This window comes from Acipenser ruthenus, chromosome 11 (assembly GCF_902713425.1).
Source record: "Acipenser ruthenus chromosome 11, fAciRut3.2 maternal haplotype, whole genome shotgun sequence".
NCBI classification, from domain to species: domain Eukaryota; kingdom Metazoa; phylum Chordata; class Actinopteri; order Acipenseriformes; family Acipenseridae; genus Acipenser; species Acipenser ruthenus.
This window is the reverse complement of record NC_081199.1, coordinates 24,874,936-24,897,598: the sequence shown is the minus strand read 5'-3', so window position 1 is coordinate 24,897,598 and position 22,663 is coordinate 24,874,936. Positions and strand designations below refer to the sequence as shown.

At 37.6% G+C, this 22,663-nt stretch overlaps 1 protein-coding gene across 1 annotated transcript in view; it reads right to left on the bottom strand.

Moving 5' to 3' along the window:
- The window catches only part of LOC117426758 (collagen alpha-1(XVIII) chain-like), a 53,986-nt gene that overhangs the window by 10,000 nt on the left and 21,323 nt on the right, over nt 1–22,663 (bottom strand). Inside the window, exons 5-29 of the mRNA XM_059033482.1 lie at nt 17,633–17,747; nt 16,460–16,516; nt 15,620–15,750; nt 15,246–15,263; nt 14,521–14,718; nt 13,902–13,928; nt 12,651–12,713; nt 11,951–12,025; nt 11,200–11,250; nt 10,869–11,024; nt 10,530–10,592; nt 9,856–9,900; nt 7,643–7,774; nt 6,412–6,480; nt 6,184–6,219; nt 5,771–5,806; nt 5,578–5,649; nt 4,215–4,250; nt 3,854–3,940; nt 3,328–3,357; nt 2,659–2,694; nt 1,976–2,035; nt 609–695; nt 403–438; nt 116–169 (exon numbers count right to left, since the gene is read on the bottom strand). Coding sequence (XP_058889465.1) covers nt 116–169; nt 403–438; nt 609–695; nt 1,976–2,035; nt 2,659–2,694; nt 3,328–3,357; nt 3,854–3,940; nt 4,215–4,250; nt 5,578–5,649; nt 5,771–5,806; nt 6,184–6,219; nt 6,412–6,480; nt 7,643–7,774; nt 9,856–9,900; nt 10,530–10,592; nt 10,869–11,024; nt 11,200–11,250; nt 11,951–12,025; nt 12,651–12,713; nt 13,902–13,928; nt 14,521–14,718; nt 15,246–15,263; nt 15,620–15,750; nt 16,460–16,516; nt 17,633–17,747 — 1,770 coding nt within the window. The remainder of the gene's footprint in view (nt 1–115; nt 170–402; nt 439–608; nt 696–1,975; nt 2,036–2,658; nt 2,695–3,327; nt 3,358–3,853; nt 3,941–4,214; nt 4,251–5,577; nt 5,650–5,770; nt 5,807–6,183; nt 6,220–6,411; nt 6,481–7,642; nt 7,775–9,855; nt 9,901–10,529; nt 10,593–10,868; nt 11,025–11,199; nt 11,251–11,950; nt 12,026–12,650; nt 12,714–13,901; nt 13,929–14,520; nt 14,719–15,245; nt 15,264–15,619; nt 15,751–16,459; nt 16,517–17,632; nt 17,748–22,663) is intronic.

Below are 22,663 nucleotides of genomic sequence, written 5' to 3'. Positions count from 1 at the left end.
ATTCCTGCTCACAAGACAGCAGCTCAATATACACATTCTATGTACAGACTTTGTTCTATTCCAGACAAAAATGGAACCCACATTAAAAACCAGCCTGTACAAAGTAAATACTTACAGGCCTGCCAGGTAAACCAATTTCACCCTTCTGGCCAGGACGACCATAAGGACCCTATAAAATATAAACAAAATCATTTGCACATATAAAAAAAATTTAAAAAATCGTAAAATGTTGCCATGGTTTTAAATATAACCCTTTTATGAACCCTAAAACTACATTTGCTCTCACAACAGAATATTGTACAAGACAGCCATTCTATTTCATACTTTTTTCATTAGGAAATGCTACATGCTATGCTACAACAAAACATAGCGATAGTTGAAATATCAAAGAGGTTAACTTACCACAGGGCCGACTGGTCCAGGGATTCCTGGGTCACCCTGCAAATACAAAGAAATAGTTAAAAAAAAATAAAAAATAAAAAACACAATACAAAAGGCTGAAAAAAATGGGATACACAGAACATAACGTAATATCTTAATAAATCTAGTTACTTAGACATCAGTTATACAATGATGCCTGATAGAGAACAACATCAGTAGCCTCTTACCTTTTCTCCCCCAACTCCCCCAAGAAATGCACTGCTCAGGATATTTCCATCAGGGCCGATAATGGCAGCAGGTTCTCCCTTTTCTCCCTGGAAATTGGGCGGAACACATTTCTAGTAATCTGGCGCTAAGATCTTGCTGCAACTTTGAACAACACTGTATGGACATATCAGTAGTATGATGCCATTATAGTTCAATGAGCAGTGCAATTCATAGGGAATGAATACCCCCATTTAAAAAAAGTTTACCTTTACAATTTCAAATTTCATTTCCTTAGGATTTTTTTTGTGTCTGTCCTCTTACTTTCTTATGATGTTTGCAGTAATTCTGTGTGGTTCTCATTTTAATTAGTCAGATGCTGTTTTTTAAAAATTAATAAATAATATGTGCTTTCACCTTGTGATCAAGTTTCCTTTTGTTTTGTTAGCAGTACACTTCAGTGCAGTAGATGGGGCTGGCACTTATATACAGACACTGACTGACCTAGCCTATATTAAATGTATAGGACAGGCAACTAGAACTCAACAGCAATTCTTGAACTCAAAGCACATTAACACACTCAAACAAAATCACTCCTAAATGATTTCAAATATCATAAAAGGTAACAGACAAAAAAAACCATGTTTGAAGCTACATACATAATACAAGGGGTAGCTGTAAGAATTAATAAAAAAAGAGATAAGCATTTCAAAGCATTGGTTAGCTCTCCTCTAAAAGCCCCTTTCACACTGGCATTATCTACCCAGGTCAGAACCTACCCGGGCAGGACCCGGTGTTACCCAGGTCAGGTACGCAATTTCACACTGCTTTTGATAAAGCAGGGTTGACCTGGGTGACAGACGCAAGTAAACAATACGTGTATCAATGCCCTGGAAGCAGCTTGTTACGGATGCTCCATCCAAGCTTCTCTGGATTGAACCATCGGCCTAAATGTTGTAGAGCAAATGTTTCTTCATTCCTGCTACAATCTGGCTCATGGTGTGTCTCAAGCAACAGAAATATGGCTAAACAGAACAAACAGAAATTTTCCTTGCGGAAGTGAAACCTTCACACAGGCATGGCTGTTTGTTATTGCGTCGGCTCGCAAATGGCCGTCAAGCATTTTGTCTCACTCAACCCGGGTCAAAGTGTTGGTCGCTGGGACCCGGGTTAACACGGGTATGACCCAGGTACGTGGTTTCACACTACACAGAAAAACTTAAACAGTGGGGGAAAAACATCACATTTGTCATTTAATTCCGGTATTATCATTTCATGTTGATTGCCTTAACTATTCAACATCAATTGACCACTATGTTGTTATTTTTTTACAGAACATTATTTGTAACAAGAATAGACAACAAAGCTCCATATTTCAAGGATATCCAACCTTTATTCCATATCCTGGTGGTCCCGAGTCTCCTCTGTCGCCCTTTGGCCCCCTGGGGCCCTTATCAAGAAGAAGCAGAAACAATTTTGTTAGCGTATATGGTTGCAGCACTTACAATACTGACATGTCAATCACTGGTCAAGTATTAACTTTAGAATGTAGCTAGAGAGCACTGTTATAACAATGACAGACATCAGCCTCAATGTATGCAGTACAGTACTGCATAGTGTAACGCTGTTATCTTTGTGATGTCTATATTTATATACATACAAATGTACACCTATGTTTAATTGATCTAAAAAATTAACGATAAATAAAAAAAAGCTCCACGGGTGAAAATCAAACACCTAACAGTACATTCAAGTGTCTTTACTGTGTTTATGTTTCTGTAAAAAATATGAAAGTTAGAAAGGATCCTATTTTAATGTATTTAAATACACCCCTTATCATTTGAATTGAACCCCTAGTTTTATAAAACATCAATGTTTTAAAAATTTAGGAAATTATCATTCTACTTAATAAACACAGAATCTAACACTGATGAGTTTGCATCAATATCATCAGGATTAAATTCAGCCCTGTAAATGTGTCAGTCCTACTGTAAATTTGCCAGGTGGTTCGGACTAATGAAATACAAATCACAGTGCTGTTAATATAATCATGTTCTGTAATTCACTACTTACTGGGAAACCTGCTTTACCAGGCGGGCCTTGTATTCCCTGAAACCAGAAAAAAAATCTTTACAAATCAAGCGGCGCAACTTATATCTATGAAAAAACAAAATCTTAACAATTTTAGGCTTTCTAACACTTTGCTATGGGAAATGTGAATATAAATCGTGTAATATTTATTCTGACATTTTAGGCAAACATTCCATAATCTCACAACAACATCTCACAATAATGTTCTTAAAGATTAATAGACAAATAGATATTTGTAGTATGTATGCGCAATCATATGTGGAACAAGCAAGCATCATTATATATACAGTGCTCAGCCGTTATAATGCGCCTCTTTATGGTGCAGAATTGGTTATAACACAGTAGGGTTGTGGCTCCCATTTGCTCCATAATGCCATTACAACTATGGCTCCCCACTATAGCGTTATAAAGGGTGAGCACTGTGTGTATAATATATATATATAAATATTATATATATATATATATATATATATATATATATATATATATATATATATATATATATATATATATATATATACACACACACACACACACATACACATACATATACATATACACACACACACACACACACACATATATATATGGCAACTTATTGTGAACAAAAGGTTTGTGACAATGATGCAGGTTGACTGTTAAATGACTTACCTCTGTGCCTGGAGCAATGTTGCCTTCATGCTGAAAAAGAAAAAGAGGAATACTACATTACAATTTTTCACCACCACTATAAGAATAAATTTAAGTCCTCAGAAAATCTCAACCAAATTACAATGTTTGTAAAAAAAGGTGCATTGACTTTATATGAAGTGGAACAAAAGTGTTATATATTTGGAAAACTTTGTAAATTGTAACTTGTGTGCTATTTAAAGATGATTTGGATTATTAATTATCAATTAAGACCATATTTTTACAGCTACAATTCCATTGACTTCAATGTTAATATACCTTTAATATTAATCTTCTGTTGATCCCTTGAATGGCCTTACTAAAGAGGTTTCACTGTATTTTCTAATTTAATTACTATGGTTTTCTGTCATTTAATAAATAATTCACTATCTGTCCAAAGAGCAGATATGGCACAAGCAAGACATGAGGACACAGTACACACATGTCTGGAGACAGGCAGTAAAAGTGCCCTGTGTTCAGAGCTAGCTGGTTCTGTGAGGGGTCTTACGTTGCCTGGCTGATAGATGATCTGTCCAGGAGGTCCAGGTAGGCCGGGCCGACCAGGAATTCCAACCCCATCTCGACCCTGCTCGCCCTACAAAGAGACAAGGTTGAAATTAATATATTAATGTGGACTTGAAAACAAGTGGAAGATTCTGATTAAAAGTACTATATATCTTAGGGAAGACATCTGAAGACTTTTCTGTACAAAAGAACTGTGTGAAAGAAATAATCCCCACAACTCCCTACCGAGTGGGCCACAGCTACTGTAGCTCCCCCCAAGTCTTAATAATTACTTGGTCCATTGTAAATTTGTAAAAAAAAAAAAAAAAAAGTTAAATGAGAAAAACAAATACTATAAAACATACTTTTTCGCCCCTGTCCCCTTTGTCACCCTTTGGTCCCTGAAAAGAAAAGCACAGGATACAATTAATATTGTCTGCAAGTTAGTACATAGGGGTCATACATCCTTCTATGAATTTAAGTACGGAGACTCTGCAATATGGATAATTGAAATTGCAATTGAACAGATGAATTAATGATGAATAATGTATTTGGTCTGAGACCTTGTCCATGGGTGCTGACAGCTATCCGCAATGTTGGCTGACTAGCAAATACACAACACCATCATGTAGTCTAGTGCCGCGGATAGGAAGTGCAAGGTGGTGGCAGGGGAGGAGGAGGCCAGAAATACAACCAAGTTTTCCATCAAACAGCATTTATCATGTTTTGTTTGTTTTTTGGTTTTTTTAAAATAACAACAACAACAACAACAACAACAACAACAACAACAATAATAATAATAATAAATTAGTGAGTGTAAAAACAATTACTAGTGAGCAAATGTGTGTTTGCTGCCTGGTACAGTTAGGGTGACCAACTGTCCCGCATTGTGCGGGGCAGTCCCTAAATTGGACCCTTTGTCCCGCTAAAATAAGAAAACAGAAGAAACAGAAATGTTCTAAAATGTTAAATTTAAACTAAAAATTAAATTTGTGCGTCCAATGGTTTAAAAAAAAAGTGACAAGGACCTGACAACTCAACAACACATTATTTCAAGCTGTTACAGGAATGAGAAGGGAACTGCTACAGGATGCAGGCTGTACTGTGCGGGAAACAGCATGACAGTGCAGGTACCACAGTGTAGCCTGCGTTTCCAGCTAAAGCCCATTGATCAGAATCACTCTTTACTTTTTTGTAACGCCCCACTGATTGTTACTATGGTTACACCAGTCCACTTCCGCTGGGGCTTAGATATTTGAAAATGTACTGCGAGTATAGTCAGTTGAGTTAGATTTTTTTTTTCTTTTATCGGTATCTCAAACCATCCTTTTTGTTCTTACCACTATGCATACACATACCACCTCACTTTAACCACTGCAGGTGTAGTGCCTGCAGTTAAATTATGTAGTTCAATTGCAAGTGCACTAAGAAGGAAAGGGTTAAGTTATTTTAGTTATGTAACACTGATAATACTGTGTAAGTGCACAACAGTTCATTGCTGTAATGGGCTTCCATCTGTAGCATTTAGTAAAACAACTGTAGTGGTGCTTCGGTCTCTTGTGTCTTTATTTTGTAAATACAACATTAGGATTTTAGTAGAGTTTTATTAGTTTATCCAAGTGACTCGCAAAGTCCCGCAAAAGCGGTCATGATGTCCTGAAATTGAAGTTGGTCACCCTAGGTACAGTATAACCAAATTTGTTTGTAAAAGCTCTTATCAGGGCTTACTTCCAGGCCGGGGAATCCATCTAACCCTGGCTGTCCATCAACCCCTGAGGACCCTGGAGACCCAGCTTCTCCCTGTGAGGTAAACAATCATATTATAGAACACAGCATTTCAGCACAAAACAGGCAAGACAGGTCTGAAAAGGCCTTAAAATAGCTCTAAAATGAATAAAATAGTACTGCAAATGTAACTCACCTTTGCTCCTGGAAGTCCAGGCAATCCATTGTTACCCTACCGGGGTGGGGGGGGGGGGGGGTGGGGGGGGGGGTGTACACAAATAAAATAATTGGTAAGTCATTGAAATGTAGATATTTATGATGCAAATTAAATCTTTCCAATGTAATTTCAGAGAACTGAACTGCTCTTCTGATGGCAAACCTTCAAACAATTGTACTGTAATACAGTACATACAGCTGAATGGACAAGTTTCTCTAAATATCCAGAGATTGTTATACTCCTAATAACTGAAGAATGGGGTAACCAGGTTTCATCACAAGTGGGTAAGCTGTCCTCTAGAAACATTCAAAAGACTTAAGTGCAACATATATCCATGTCACCTGTCATATGCATAACTGTAAGACTGCAAAAATTACAATAATGATACTGACCGGTATGCCTGGCAAACCAGGTGGACCAGGAACACCCTAGAAGAATAAAATGAATACATTAACACTACTGGCCTGAATGTTATTTTGCATCTGAGGTTACAGATTCAATGAAATATTAACAGGAGCGAATTAGCAAAGAAAACTCATATGGTATTGTAGTGCATGTACAATTTATGTGTGCGTGCATAAAAACAACATTATAATAATATATTTTTAAATGACACATACCGGCCGTCCATCTGGCCCTCTGACTCCTGGACCATTTATTGAACTGAATGCTGACCCTTCCATATCATCCTAGAAAAAAGACATTTTCACTTGTATTTTGGGTCAATAACATAGGAGGCTGTGTGGTCCAGTGGTTAAAGAAAAGGGCTTGTAACCAGGAGGTCCCCGGTTCAAATCCCACCTCAGCCACTGACTCATTGTGTGATCCTGAGCAAGTCACTTAACCTCCTTGTGCTCCGTCTTTCGGGTGGGACATAATTGTAAGTGACTCTGCAGTTGATGCATAGTTCACACACCCTAGTCTCTGTAACTCGCCACCCACTCGATATATATGCTAAATAAACAAATAAATAAATAATAAATCCAAGGCGACTTACAGAGACCAGGGTGTGTGAACTATGCATCAACTGCAGAGTCACTTACAATTATGTCCCACCCGAAAGACGGAGCACAAGCAGCTAGTGAGCTGATCGCACTGCCTTGTGCCTTTTGCTACTGCATTGCTGCCACACATGAACACCTCGTTGGCTAAAATAAGAACCGCTTCAGCAAGTAGATACTTAATTTGCTTTGTGTTATTGTGCAATACGAGTGTATACGATAACAGTGTGATATTAATGCTTTGTTTTTAATTGTTTTGTGTATTGTTGTTTGTGGTGTGCAGTACGAAATAAAACAAACAGTAATTCTAATTGCCGATGTATATTGCAGCTAAGGCATACGTAGTTAACAGTAAAAATGGGGAGCCAACTCCAGGACCGCGATATACCTGAATCAGCAGTATAGCGAGGGGCGATATAACGAGAGGTGGGTGTATTTTCAAATAGTACAGTAAAAGAACTGTGGCTGTACTGGCACGATTGGTTGATTGGTTGGTTGGTTGGTTGGTTGGTTGGCTGATTGATTGATTGATTGACTTAAGGATATAATACAGCCCACTTCCCTCACATAGATATAATCAATCGTAGAAAATTACTTTGCATATTTGGCCGAGAACAAGTACATTGTTATAAACAATTATAGTTTTGATATGAGCAGTTAATTAAAAAAAAAAATTGAGTTTCCTCAGTTTCTGGTATTTTTGTAGTCGGTTGTAGTTTTTGCCCTTAACCAGCGATGTGCGTTATCAATTAGACCCGTCTCAACAGTCTTTATGAAAAACAAATACTATATTCTCTGATCCCACTTCATCCTTCCTGGTACATCAGGAGGAAGAGGACTGGATACTCACAAAGCCCACTGGGAAGCCTGGGCCTGGAGGTCCAGGGGGGCCAGGCTGTCCAACCGGTCCCATTGGTCCAGGAAGACCAGCCAATCCTGTCTGCCCTGAAATACCAGGGGAACCCACATCACCCTTTGAACCCTGCAAGGATAAAGCCAAGAGCATATTGAGAGTTGGTAGAAATCCCAACTGCATCCTTTCAGTTCCATTGGCAAAATCTGTACTAATGTAGAGCCAGTTGAGTTAAAAGAGAAAAACAAAGACAATAGCTAAGTGAGCACTCCACAGCCTGTTACAGACAGCTATTGAGAAACAAGAAATATATCCCAATATTTGAAAGATTAAACAAAAGGTGAGCTGGGAGAGGTGTACAAAAGATGCACTGCTTGTAAAGGCCTACTGATTCATTTTCTAGCCCTATGTAGTCAATTTAATATATTAGAATGAGCGTCTAGGTGTTTATAATACATACGTTTCCAGTACTGTAGTCAATTACTGCATTTACTTACTTATAGTACATCATTGCAAAAAAAGACATCTTTCATATACAAGGCTATCACTAACGCAGCCTCTGTTGACTTGTACAATCGATGCCCAAGAAAGATGACGGGTAATTCCAGTAAACGTGCCCCCATATACAGTACTTTGAAACTTTGATAATGGCACTCTGGATTGACTTTTTTTTTTAGCTTTTGATGGTATGAATGAAAGTATGTACTTTTAACAAAAAGACTTAAGCTGCTTTTTATGTGCAATATTATTATTATTATTATTATTATTATTATTATTATTATTAATAATAATCTCTTATCAGACACCCTTATCCAGGGCGACTTACAATTGTTACAAGATATCACATTATTTTTTACATACAATTACCCATTTATACAGTTGGGTTTTTACTGGAGCAATCTAGGTAAAGTACCTTGCTCAAGGGTACAGCAGCAGTGTCCCCCACCTGGGATTGAGTCCAGAGCCCTAACCATTACTCCACACTGCTGCACATACATGTGCTCATACTGAAGCACAGGTATGTACTGATGATTTAAAAAAAAAAAAAGATTTTTTAAAGTTTCCAAGTATAACATACTATTTATTTCTGTAGTTTATATTTTGTGTCGATGGCATTTAAAAAGGCATTTACTGCATAATTGATTTACTTTAGAGTAGGACATGTTTCAACAGGGCAACACCATGCTAGTCAGAGTTAACTGGAAAAACACAATAACTTTTCAGGATTGTTTAAAAGCTGTGACCATTAAAATGGTTTTGCTCTTCTTTTAAAAGAACACAAAACAGGATGCTTGTAAGCTTTATGTCATTCAATATTCAAAGCATGCTATTTATGCCACGATGCAAGAGCACATCATGCAGAAAACCTGGTACCTCGAACCCAGTCACCCCAGTGGAAGAAGACGAGGAATAATAGGACAGCAGTTCTAAGAGGTAGGGAGGAACAAGAGGAAAGGTGCCCTGCTTTGACAAGGAAACAGCAAGTGGTTTTTTGCTTAAAAGAAACAGCACAGGGAATCTGTAAAGAGCTTCAGGTGCAGTTCAGTAGAACAAAAAGACAACTGGTGGCACTTCTGAAAGACCCTTGTTCTAATATGATCGGGTACCAGAATCCTGCCTTAAATAAGGTGTTAGGTTAGAGAACACTGGTACAGGTCAGAAATATCACAGCTATCTTCAATCAATCAATATTTATTTTATATAGCGCCTTTCATAGTGGCCCACCATCACAAATCGCTTTACAAGATAGTGAGGAACAATGCATAACACATTAAATATAGTGACGTACAGGGCATAGTACATTAAATACAAACAGTAAAAAAATGTCTTGTTTAGATTCATGTCTTGTTGCTTAGATTCCCATTGTATCATTTTCTGTTTCAGTCATCACACCCCGGTGACTTTTTAAACAATTAAAAACACTGCAGTGGCCTTAATAGAGCTCTAAAACATGTCTAATCTACAGGTACAGATGGTACTCTAGTGTGTAACCATTAACCTGCCTGCTTGCCTGCAACACCCAACCCCAAGGATGTAAGGAACATCTCTTTTGGTCTAGGTGGCTTTTCTTACTGATGTATTTCTTCCATCCACCAGGGACACAGTGTTGCAGGGGCAGGTCAGTGGCTGAGAGAAGACATGTTTGTGAGCTGTATTGAAGTCATATTCCTTTTAGGGAAATGAAGACAGGTGTCAATGCCAGCACTCACCTTTTCACCAACAGCTCCAGGAAGTCCCAAATCGCCTGGATCACCCTGGGGTTTAAAAAGAAACATCTTTAGCTGAAAGTATAAGGCAATATGAATAGGAGCCTAAACTACTGATACAAGAAAAAGCTAAAAAACTGATAGCAGAATGATTGGTTTGCATGAGATGGGAAACACATCCATTGTAACAGCAGTGAAACACAATGTATACCAGTTCGCTTTGCTATTTAGAAAATGTATTACCAGAGATGCAATTTGGCATAACGAAGCAGTTGCTGGTAGCAGCCATATTGAATGAGAGCAGCCATGTTGAACAAAGGTAAAATAGCCATTTGCATTTTAAAGTTTAGAAAACCTTAAACTTGTGAATAAAACGTATTCTATGCAATGTTACAAGGTACTGGCTATTTTGTTTTGTTAATCCAGCTTTATGTACTGATTTTCCAAGTTGGTCAAGTACTCTATGAAAAAGTTGGGGATCTGTGGGACAAATGGGTCCAAACACTACTTTACTTGGTTTTATGATGGTTTCTCCTCTGCAAAACCTTTTAACATTTAGTACCACCTCAAACTCTACAGAGAAAAGAATAGCAAATTAGAATCTAGTACACATGGTTTTTTTTTCAATTAGACTACCTGAATCAGAAAAGGAGTAAGCAGGTTTGAATAATGCTTACCTTTTCTCCTCTGGGTCCAGCCAGTCCTGGTTGGCCATTATTTCCTGGAGGACCTGGGGGGCCCTGAAGTAAAACATTTCTTTAGAACATCAAATATAAGAGACTTGGAAAACACACATTTAAAAAAAAAAAATCCACAGTAAATAGAAAATGGTGTGGAATTGATCTTATTTATCACTAGTTACTGCAAGCAACGGTACACGCACCCTGTAATTGCACAATACTGAGAAGTGTTTCAGATAAAAATGATACACTACTAAGCTTGATCAAAACCCCCTATACCTCTGCACATCCCCACCGCATCTCTAATTATGTGTCCCATCTCCCATCAGCACTTACTGGGGGCCCTTGAACACCAGGAATGCCATCCTTCCCATCAATCCCTCTTGGTCCAGGTGGCCCAATTGAAGCTGGGTGTCCAGACGACAGGTTGGGGGCTGCAGGGGGGCCAGGAGGGCCAGGAGGGCCCGGAATACCAGGAAGCCCTTGGGGGCCCTACAAAAACAGAAACATACTTGTATTATTTGTTAGATTATTATTAGTGTGTCTGGTCATGGATAAGTCAGACAGTTATGCTTGAGATGGGCATTGTTAGAAAAACAAAATAAGGTTTGGCAGTTACTATATTAGGGATCAAGAACAACCAAAACATCAGGAGGAGCAACCATACCCGAATGCTTTCCAGATCAGGGAATCCGGAAGCTTCCATGTCAAAAAAGGTCTTTAAAAAAAAAAGAGAAGCAATTGTATCAGTCCAGCTGTCAGAGATAAAATTATTTATCTATCATTATAAATACTACTAATGCACTATTTAAAGAGACACTTGGTATAACTAATGTATTATTATTCTGCTTAGATTCAGTTTGTTTCACATCAGTCACCTCTTAAAGCCTCCCTGGGGCTTTAATATTATTAGCTGGTACACCAGTTTAACCATTAAGCTTTCCTCCTGCAACACTGCCTCTCGTGGATGTAAGAAACATATCAGTAAGACATACCATAGAACAAATGTGGTATTTCTTACATATACTATGAGCTGAATGATGCAGGGGACAGATAAAGGTTACACTCTGGTGTACCAGATGTACTGGGAGGTTAACAAGATTCTGAGAGATATACAGTACTATGGCCACAAGGTTGCTTTAAACGTTTTAGACAGGTCAACAGGATGTGAAAAGGAAGTGAACCTAAACAAAAAAAAAATACATTAGTTAAGATCTCACCACAAATGTACTGATCAAACATTAAAAAAGGTTAAATTAAACATCTATCTATATCATTATTTTAACAATGTACTAATATATATTTCTAATACAAAGTGATGCACTTTGGCTTCATGAACATGCAAAACGGATCCACTCAAAAGACTTCAAAAAGAATGCATGAAAAGGAATTGAGATAATGTGCTGGTGTTTCGGTACCTGTGAGCGGGGTGCCGCTGGTCCTGGCAAGCCAGGGGGTCCTCTTGGTCCAGGTTTGCCTTCACCAGTGTCACCCTGTTCAAACACGGTAGGTCATTAATACACAAACCACCCACCAAAAAGAACACATTTCAAGTGTCTGTACCATGAAAAACTATAGGTCTGATGCATAATAGCATTCTCCTAACAACTGCTTATGCATCGTTTCATCAGAAAACTGGATACATGATTCCCAAGTTATAATCTTTAAATAGCCAGTAGATTCAAATTAATATTAGTCAACTAGAGTGGCGAATACTAAGCTCAGGCCAAAGAACCTTAAACAAGTACGTTACAAACACAGTATTTTAGAATTCACAGTTATTTTACAATATCTGTATAATGTCTTTTCACAACTGGCCATGCAAAGCCACATTACATGTTAAACAGATAGTCCTTCTACACTACAAAGTTGGTATTTAATACATGTTTGACATAGAAATGATTTCAACAAGGCAAAAATGTATATTTTTAGATACATTGTATGTCAGAGATATAATTGCACAATTGAATCTATTCTAGAATGTCCACAACTGACATTGTTTGTCTGTAACTGCATGCACAAATAGTCAAACAACCAACTCCTCTCTCTCCCTCCTTCCAAAAGTGGTTTTAAACAGCCATGTATTTAATAATAACTAAAGGAAAGTGGAATTCTTACCTTCTCGCCCTTTTGACCAGGGTCCCCTGGAGTTCCAGGAAAGCCAGGAGGGCCAGCAGGACCCTGATAAAAAAATAAAAAAAACGATAAGCCATTTGAAAATACACATTCAAACTTCCAGGCTATTTGAGTGAAGCTTGGTAGAGTTGTGAAGATAACTTAAAGAAACCAGAATCACTATCTCATAAAATCGTTCAAGACTTAAACGCTTCCTTCAGCCGGTTTTGTGAAACATAAAAACACAAGAAAGTTTACAAAACGAGAGGAGGCCATTCGGCCCATCTTGCTCATTTGGTTGTTAGTAGCTTATTGATCCCAGAATCTCATCAAGCAGCTTCTTGAAGGGTCCCAGGTGTCATCTTCAACAACATTACTGGGGAGTTGGTTCCAGACTCCCACAATTCTCTGTGTAAAAAAGTGCCTCCTATTTTCGGTTCTGAAAGCCCCTTTATCTAACCTCCATTTATTATTATTATTATTATTATTTGTTTATTTAGCAGACGCCTTTATCCAAGGCAACTTACAGAGACTAGGGTGTGTGAACTATGCATCAGCTGCAGAGTCACTTACAATTACGTCTCACCCGAAATACGGAGCACAAGGAGGTTAAGTGACTTGCTCAGGGTCACACAATGAGTCAGTGGCTGAGGTGGGATTTGAACCGCGGACCTCCTTATCCCTGGTTTTTGTTATTGTGTCCTTGTTTCTTTTTTCAAGTTAAAAAAGTCCCTTTTAGTCGACATTGTCAATACCTTTTAGAATTTTGAATGCTTGAATCAGATCGCTGCGTAGTCTTCTTTGTTCAAGACTGAATAGATTCAGTCATTTTAGCCTGCACAGGACATGCCTTTAAACCCGGAATAATTCTGGTCGCTCTTCTTTGCACTCTTTCTAGAGCAGCAATATCCTTTTTGTAGCGAGGTGACCAGAACTGAACACAATATTCTAGATGAGGTCTTACTAATGCATTATAAAGTTTTAACATTACTTCCCTTGATTTAAATTCAACACTTTTCATTATAAACCTGTGCTTTAGTGGCCAATGAGTTTTGCAGCAGATTGCATGTAGACCGACAGTGCCCTTGACACACTTGACCCACTTTGTTTTTTTTTTTTAACAAAAAACTAAAAGTGAAATGATCGGTAATTGCAGGTGCTGGCCTTAAAACCGATGTTAATTAAAACTGGTAAATTATGATTTTCAAAATGTTGGTCAAGAGACTGAATGACACATAAAATGAATAAACTTACTGCAATGCCATCTTCACCAGGGTCACCCTGTGGAAACAAAATTAATAAATCAGATTTATGTTAACTGACAATGCCACAGTATGAAGGACAAAAAAAAAGCCAAAATGTACAGTATGAAGGAAGAAAATGAATACATGTTCAAGTGTCAAAACTACTAATCTTTATTAAAACTCTCATGTGATAGATTATTTTTAAATAATATGAATTTCTTTAGCCATCAGAAAATATTTTTTATTTAAATACTAATAGAAATGGATCTCATCCAATTTTCACCACAAAGTGTAGTCCTTCTGCATAGTATTTATTGCACTGTGTGGTTTTGCCTTTATCACTTGCCTTTTGGATTTCCCCAAGTCATTCCAAGTGTAGCCCCCAGATGCATTAGGGGGTTTAATAGCTTTCCTACTCAAGGTGTCAAAGAAGGGTGTGCAGAAAACCCATATTTTACATTAAAATCAATGCCGCAATTACCACATTGTGTCACCAGATGGCAATGTGCTCTATGGCAGAATCCTAATAAAACCTACGGTTAAATTTGGTTACGTCACAGTAAATACAATATGTGTTGTCATTTTCATTTCTGACAGTCATTTCACGCAGTATGAAGAGGCAGACTCACAGGCTCTCCGTCTGTTCCTTTGGGTCCTGGTGGGCCTGCTGGTCCAGGGGGTCCTCTGGCTCCCACTATCTGCTCCACGGCACTGCCATCTCCACGCTCCAACCGCTCCGCGGCTGGGCCGGGGGGACCAGGAGGTCCAGGGGGGCCAGGGTCACCCTTGTCTCCTTTCTTGCCGGGGTAACCAAAGCCAGCACTTCCCTGAAAACGAAACAGAGCATTAGACAAAAAATAAATAAAAAGAAGTAGGGTAATGGTAAAGATATTTCCCACATTTTTTAACCATGAAGCAATTTAACATTTTTCCCCATCTCCCCAAATAAATAAAATTATCTTAATTTTGCTAATATTTCATGAAATATATGATTTTGTTTTTTTAAATGGATGAATAAATATCAAAGTGATCACAGTTTTTAACCAGCAGGTGGCAATATTAACAAATGAAATGTAAGTGAAAAAAATGATTGGTGACAAACTCTGGTGATGCAGTCTACACTGTGGACACTGTATATTTCCTCTTGTCAATATGTGTGAGTAATTAGAAATACAAAAAAATACAACAAATCACACACTCAATATTTCCAGTGTGCGATTGTTTCTCTGATGTTTTGTTCCTGCAGTTACACATCTCGAATGTGATGGACTTTTCCTTGGTATTTTGGGGTTTGGCAGTACAGTTGTTTGATTGAGCTCTAAAGAGAAATACAAAACAATACTTTGAGCCTTACCTTCATGCCATTTTCTCCCTAAAAAAGAAAAAGAAATATTTGTACCCCAAAAATTCAATACCTAATTTATACCATAGGCCAACTGACATCTTTATGAATTATGGTGATAATTTACAAGACCATACAGCTAGAAGTTTTATATATGAATATTTATTACAAAACATTTCTTTAGTGTTTTATGACATGTCACCCTATGGAAAATAAAACACACTTAAAAAATGAATGACACCAAGGACTATCAATTAAGGCATACCAAATTATTAAAACGTAATTAACATACTCCAATCTTAATACTAGAGCCAATTACTGACTGTCAAGGGACAACCATAAAATACCATTGTGTCACTAGGGCTTCAGTTTTTTAATTTTCTTACCTTCTCACCACGAGGGCCAGCAGTGCCCCCTGCAGCCCCTATGCTGTCTCCTTTTGCGCCCTGGGGCCCTCTTCCACCTTGATCGCCTTTCTCCCCCCGTTCTCCTTTGGGACCGGCCGGGCCTACAGGTCCTGCACCATTGTACCATGTGGTTAAATGCAAGTATTGTCAAATGTACACTCAGCATATTTAATATCAGAATCTTATTTCTCAGTACTGCTGACAGCCACACAGGTGGCTCTTCAGATCTCAGAAGCTAACAATACTCGGCCTGGTCAGTGTTAAGATGGGTGACCACCATGTAAAATCAGGTGCTGTGGTGTATGTGAAGGGCACATAGGGGCACTCTTCCCTCTAAGAAAGAGCATAGCACGATGATTGGGAACACTGGTGCATGAGTCTCCATTCTTCTGTATGTTGCCCAGGTCACCACAGTAAACAGGAACCTGTTCTAAATTAGTCCTACTTGGTCAAACCAAAAGAAAAAAAGGGAAATATGGAAGAGTCATTAGCTGACTGCCAAAGCTTTGGCCAGACAACTTCTGTGTATAGTCTGTTTTATTTACTCACAATAATGGAGTATACAAATAGTTTCTTAATAAACAGCTTTCACTTAATATTTTGGGTCTCTTGTTTTGTATTTCATCACTGATTATTCAACATGATTTTAGATAAATATAGTAGGTCCCATTTGAAAATATTATATGTTTACTTATTCATTTCTAATACAAAAAACATATTATATCTGAACTTTCATATGGTATATAGTGTGGTGGTTTGCCAACATATCTTATATTGGTAATGAATAGTTATCCATTGTGTCTGAGTTTTGTAACTTACCAGCTTGACCAAGGACACCTGGCTGGGATTTCACTTCAGAATGAGTTTGAGAGTCGACTGAAAAGCACAGAGATTGAAACCACACAGGTTACAGCAGCAAGCATAGACATGTGCAGTGTTTCTAGATCAATCTGTATTTTTTTTATTACTGTATTTGTATTTATTTTTACATTGGATGGGTAATGAATGACAGAAGACCACGAGATGTACAAGTCTTTTCTTGAGTCACCCACAGAGAGCCATCCCGTGTTCCGTTTATCTGACTCGAAACAATGAAGACAAAGCCCTTTCTGCACAAACTGCAGTGGTTACGGTGCAGAAACTTTCTGACATGCTGCAATGCTTTCATTTGATTTGCCAGGTTTGGGTGACAGTACGGGTATTTCTTTTCACCAGCTGGCCATCGATTTATGGAAAATACTTTTACTTTGGAACACCCATACACAAAGATATAGGATAATTATGGAACCTTGCCCATTTTACACTCTCACCATGCGTGGAACAGACATACCACACCTAACTTTTTGCCAATGCATAATATATAAACAGCAATACATTTATTTATTTTTTTGTGAGTGTGTTAAATTGCCAACATTGTTCTGTTGGATGCAGTTCAAAATACATTTCTTCCTTTTGTTAGCTTGCTCACATAATGCTTTAGAAATGCCAACAGGCACGACATATTTTATATGCTTTATTTTATAAATAAAAATAAAGTATTCATAGAAACAGCATTCCAGTAATAAGGTCAGCTGAGAATTTCTGCAATATGAATCATACCCCGCACATGCCACAAGAGGGCGCTCATAGTTAGTGTAAATGTCAAAAAAAAAAGGCTAAGGAGTACAGTTTCAGAGAATACGGTAATGTCTGTACACAATTAAATTTCACAACCTCACACAGCAATGCCTCAGGGAGTTAACGACCTGAGCCAATGCTTCCAATTCTGGCAGAAACATAAAAGTGTAATTACTTTTGTACAACATTGCTCTGCTTTAAAGTTTGGAAGTTAGCAAAAATATATATTTAAAAAAAATGACAGCACAATGAGTGTGGGGTGGGGAGTGGGCAGCAATAATTTTGCTAATGCCAATATCAAAACAGTTTTAGCCCTGATTATTGGTCCTTTAACACATGCATAGTAAATCAGTGTGACATAATGACTTCCCGCACCTATCTGCTTTCCCGCAGTCTCAGCAGTGATTTGAGGTGAGAGCTTCTCCTTCCTTCCCGTAGAGGGCGCTGTCACTGGGGGCTGTTTCAATGGTCTCTGGGCAGGAGGTGTCACCTGTGTTTAAAATTAGTTTTTTTAAAAAGTGCATCATTATAATAATATTTTTAAGTCATAATGCCAAACGATGTACATCATTTGTTACCGTTTTGTATTGTATTGAATATACTACAGTACAATAAAGGTCAAACTCTTTTGGTTCCCAGTATAGCAAGATCTGAAGAAAGATAGACTGAAAGTGAAAGATCTCTAGGGCAAAGTAATTCTTGATTCCTTTTTGTTTTTTAAAACCAGTTTTAGTGATTTTATAGAACCAATAAACTCAATACAGTCAACCTAAATTTTCTAATGTATTTTTTACTATTGCCATTTATTATTTTTTCTTCGTTCTACTGTGCTTGTTGTAGCGAAAGCGATAATTGGGGTGGTTTGTTTTTAAATGTTATTCGCTTTGGCATGCTCTAAGAAACATAGAATATTTAAATAACATATGGGTCAGAAATAATTATTATCACACAATAATACATATTGTTGGTTTTGGGCTGATATTTTGTCCAAAACCAACACAAGACATTATTTTGTGATAAAATCGCTCAGCTACATTTTATATGTGATGTTAAGTGTGGTATGTAGAAATGATTCAAGTTTAGTTTAGTATCTGGGCAAGAAAGAAAACAAAACAAAGTTACTAGTAGGAAAAAACTGAATTCAGTATTTGAATAGCCACTCACAATCTTCACAGTATCTTTTTGCACAATGAATTAATTTTATCATCATGTCTTAAAGTGACATGTTAAAAAGAAAGAATGTGTGCATCTCATTGTACTGTAGGTGACTATAAAAACAAAAGCCACAAACAAAAAAAAGAAACCTTTTGAATTTACAAATCTCCAGTGCAAGTCATATAAAAAAGTAAAAAAAACCTGAAATAAAAAGCAGGTGGAGACTTTAAAACCCCAAACTACTCTCAAACAAAAGGAAAACTGGAACACACGCCCTCATGAAAGGCTGGAATGTCTTCCATGACAGCACACACTTATTTTTACACCAAGTGTCTGCAACAGACAACAGGTCTGCAAGCAGTAACAGTAAATCTATGTAAAGAATGTGAGTTTCAGTGGGGTCCAAATCTAAAAATAAGGGTAGAATTTAGCAGCATAGCTTAAGGACCCCATATCATGGATTTTCAGATTGCACACCCAGAACAGTAACAATTCTGGAGTACACCTAAAGACTGTAAGACTAGTGCTTGGATTCCCCTTGAACTCTGATACTTTTACAAAAGAGATCCATAGCAGTTACAAGTTATTTAAACTAAATTATAACTAGTTTCAGTCAGTTACTTCTCTGGCACGGTTTACATTTTAGAGATATGTTTTTGTAGTTTGCTCAGGGTGCAGCTTGAAATTTATATATATATATATATATATATATATATATATACAGACGTGCTCAAATTTGTTGGTACCCCTCCACAAAAAACGAAGAATGCACAATTTTCTCTGAAATAACTTGAAACTGACAAAAGTAATTGGCATCCACCATTGTTTATTCCATATTTAATAGAAATCAGACTTTGCTTTTGATTTTTTATTCAACATAATATTGTAAATAATAAAACAAATGAAAATGGCATGGACAAAAATGATGGGACCGCTAACCTAATATTTTGTTGCACAACCTTTAGAGGCAATCACTGCAATCAAACATTTTCTGTAGCTCTCAATGAGACTTCTGCACCTGTTAACAGGTAGTTTGGCCCACTCTTCCTGAGCAAACTGCTCCAGCTGTCTCAGGTTTGATAGGTGCCTTCTCCAGACTGCAAGTTTCAGCTCTTTCCATAGATGTTCGATAGGATTCAGATCAGGACTCATAGAAAGCCACTTCAGAATAGTCCAATGTTTTGTTCTTATCCATTCTTGGGTGCTTTTAGCTGTGTGTTTTGGGTCATTATCCTGTTGGAGGACCCATGACCTGCGACTGAGACAGAGCTTTCTGACACTGGGCAGTACGTTTCGCTCCAGAATGCCTTGATAGTCTTGAGATTTCATTGTGCACTGCACAGATTCAAGGCACCCTGTGCCAGGCGCAGCAAAGCAGCCCCAAAACATAACCGAGCCTCCTCCATGTTTCACTGTAGGTATGGTGTTCTTTTCTTTGAAAGCTTCATTTTTTCGTCTGTGAACATAGAGCTGATGTGACTTGCCAAAAAGCTCCAGTTTTGACTCATCTGTCCAAAGGACATTCTCCCAGAAGGATTGTGGCTTGTCAATATGCATTTTAGCAAATTCCAGTCTGGCTTTTTTATGTTTTTCTTTCAAAAGTGGAGTCCTCCTGGGTCTTCTTCCATGGAGCCCACTTTCGCTCAAAAAGCGACGGATGGTGCGATCAGAAACTGACGTACCTTCACCTTGGAGTTCAGCTTGTATCTCTTTGGCAGTTATCCTTGGTTCTTTTTCTACCATTCGCATTATCCTTCTGTTCAATCTGGGGTCGATTTTCCTCTTGCGGCCGCGCCCAGGGAGGTTGGCTACAGTTCCATGGACCTTAAACTTCTTAATAATATTTGCAACTGTTGTCACAGGAACATCAAGCTGCTTGGAGATGGTCTTGTAGCCTTTACCTTTACCATGCTTGTCTATTATTTTCTTTCTGATCTCCTCAGACAACTCTCTCCTTTGCTTTCTCTCGGGTCCATGTTCAGTGTGGTGCACACAATGATACCAAACAGCACAGTGACTACTTTTCTCCATTTAAATAGGCTGAATGACTGATTACAAGATTGGAGACATGTGTGATACTAATTAAAGAAACTAATTAGTTTGAAATATCACTATAATCCAATTATTTATTATCTTTTCTAAGGGGTACCAACAAATGTGTCCAGGCCATTTTAGAATATCTTTGTAGAATAAGCAATAATTCATCTCTTTTCACAGCTTCTTTGCTTTATTCTAGTATACATGATAAAATAGCTTTTAATTTCATCACTTTTCAGGAGGAATGAAGCATTATTTCAATGAGCTGTAAGGGTACCAACAAATTTGAGCACGTCTGTATATATATATATATATATATATATATATATATATATATATATAAACGATCCAGCTATCTAACCCACTCATTCTTTCCTCTGACACCATTTTCTAGCAAGATGATTTGAAAAGCATTTGATTTGCATTGCTGAAGTGCTTTCTGATCTCCAAGTCCTGCATTAGCTTTTGTTCCCCCCAATTGTAACAAAAAGTATATATCCATTATCACATTTTGTTACCTGTCTGAAAACCATTACATTTACAAATTATAGACAAATGTAAATCAGATTACAGATTCTTTTTATTTTGATATTCATAAATCAACTGGGCAATACAATTGAACACATCTGCTGTATATATATATACTGATATACTGGCTAATCTATGAAGCTTTTGTCTATGGCAGGAAACTAGAACTAAAGGATAACTTCTCAATGTCAGCTGTATTTTGCCACCAGTCACTGAAATCCAGCTGCAGTTGGTATGTGTGGGAAGCAGCGAACTTGGAACCATAAAACTACCAATTAATGTTCCAGTGTGGGAAGTGTCTAATTAGAAACTTAAAACCTAAGATCAGAGAAATATGCAGAGCATCCTCACACAAACTCAACATCTCTCAGCCAGCAGCTGTTACTCCAATGAAAAGAAAATCTCAAACACTGAGCTTGAGAAAAGCACAAAACTTAGAATGTCAGCGAGTCAATGTGTCATCCATTTGCAAACATACAGTGCAGTTTATATAAACAGTAAGTGGCTATTTAGTGGAATTTCATTATAAAAATAAAGTACGGTATGTGCAGCTGCCCTGCTTAAATAATAAATCTATATGAAATAAAGTTTTGTGCACTGTCACTGCACGTTGTAAATGGATTAGTGAAACATTTGTCTTCTTGAGATGTTTTTGTTTAGCCTCAGAATTTATCATGGATTGCTTACACAAATGAAAGCATACATAAAGTACATAATATACATAAAAGATTTTTGGTTAGTTGCTTGTTTTGTTGATATTGGGTTAACAATACAGAATCAAGGTATAAGCCAATGCTTCCTGGTACCTAATCAATCCCAGTAGTTAAATGGTCTGAATACAGCAAATCCACTAGAGTATGGGAAGCAGCTGTGTACCAGGAAGATGCAGCAAAGCATCATTTAATCTATAGCGTTGAAACTAGCTTTCAAAACACTATATTGGATTGCAAGACAAGCAGCAGTAATTGACTGGTGATTCAGCCCGGAAAGGTTCTGATCTACAGCTTGCCAACAGGATACATCAAGACTGGACTTGGATCACAAAATTTCCCCTGCTGCAAGTCAAAACTGCTCAGAAGCTAATGCAAAAAACATTCATCCCATTACAACATATTCAAAATGCCTTTAACTGAGCAGGATTACAGTTGCACCCTGTGGCCCCAAGGATACATATGTTGCTCCTTGTAATTAAGGACACAATGTGTCTATTTTATTTTTGTACCAGGCATGTCTGAATTCTAGTTTATTACTAATTACATAGTGTGGGGTGTCCAAAGGGCATAATAATAATGTGATTTCAATGCTAATAGAAAAACATCTAGCATATTGGAAAACATCCCAACCTCCACTTTATTCTTTTTGCTAACATTAACGTTTACATGCCCGTGCAGGATGTTTTGGAACTCATCTTTTGGCTTGGCAATGTGAAATCAGTTCAGCCTTGCTCAACCTGCAAAATAAATGCTCAGCTCCCAGCAGCAGATCTGATCTTAACAACATCCGGAGATTTAACCCTAACCCCTTTCTAAATTTGAACTGCAAACAACCTGAAAATCAACTTTAAGATGTTTTGCCACCTCTACGGTTACAGATAAAGACGTTCTTGCTGATCTGTAATCTACAAATGAAAACGCTGCAAGTGTCCTGTAAAATATGAGCGGATATACCAGCACAATTGCAACCAGC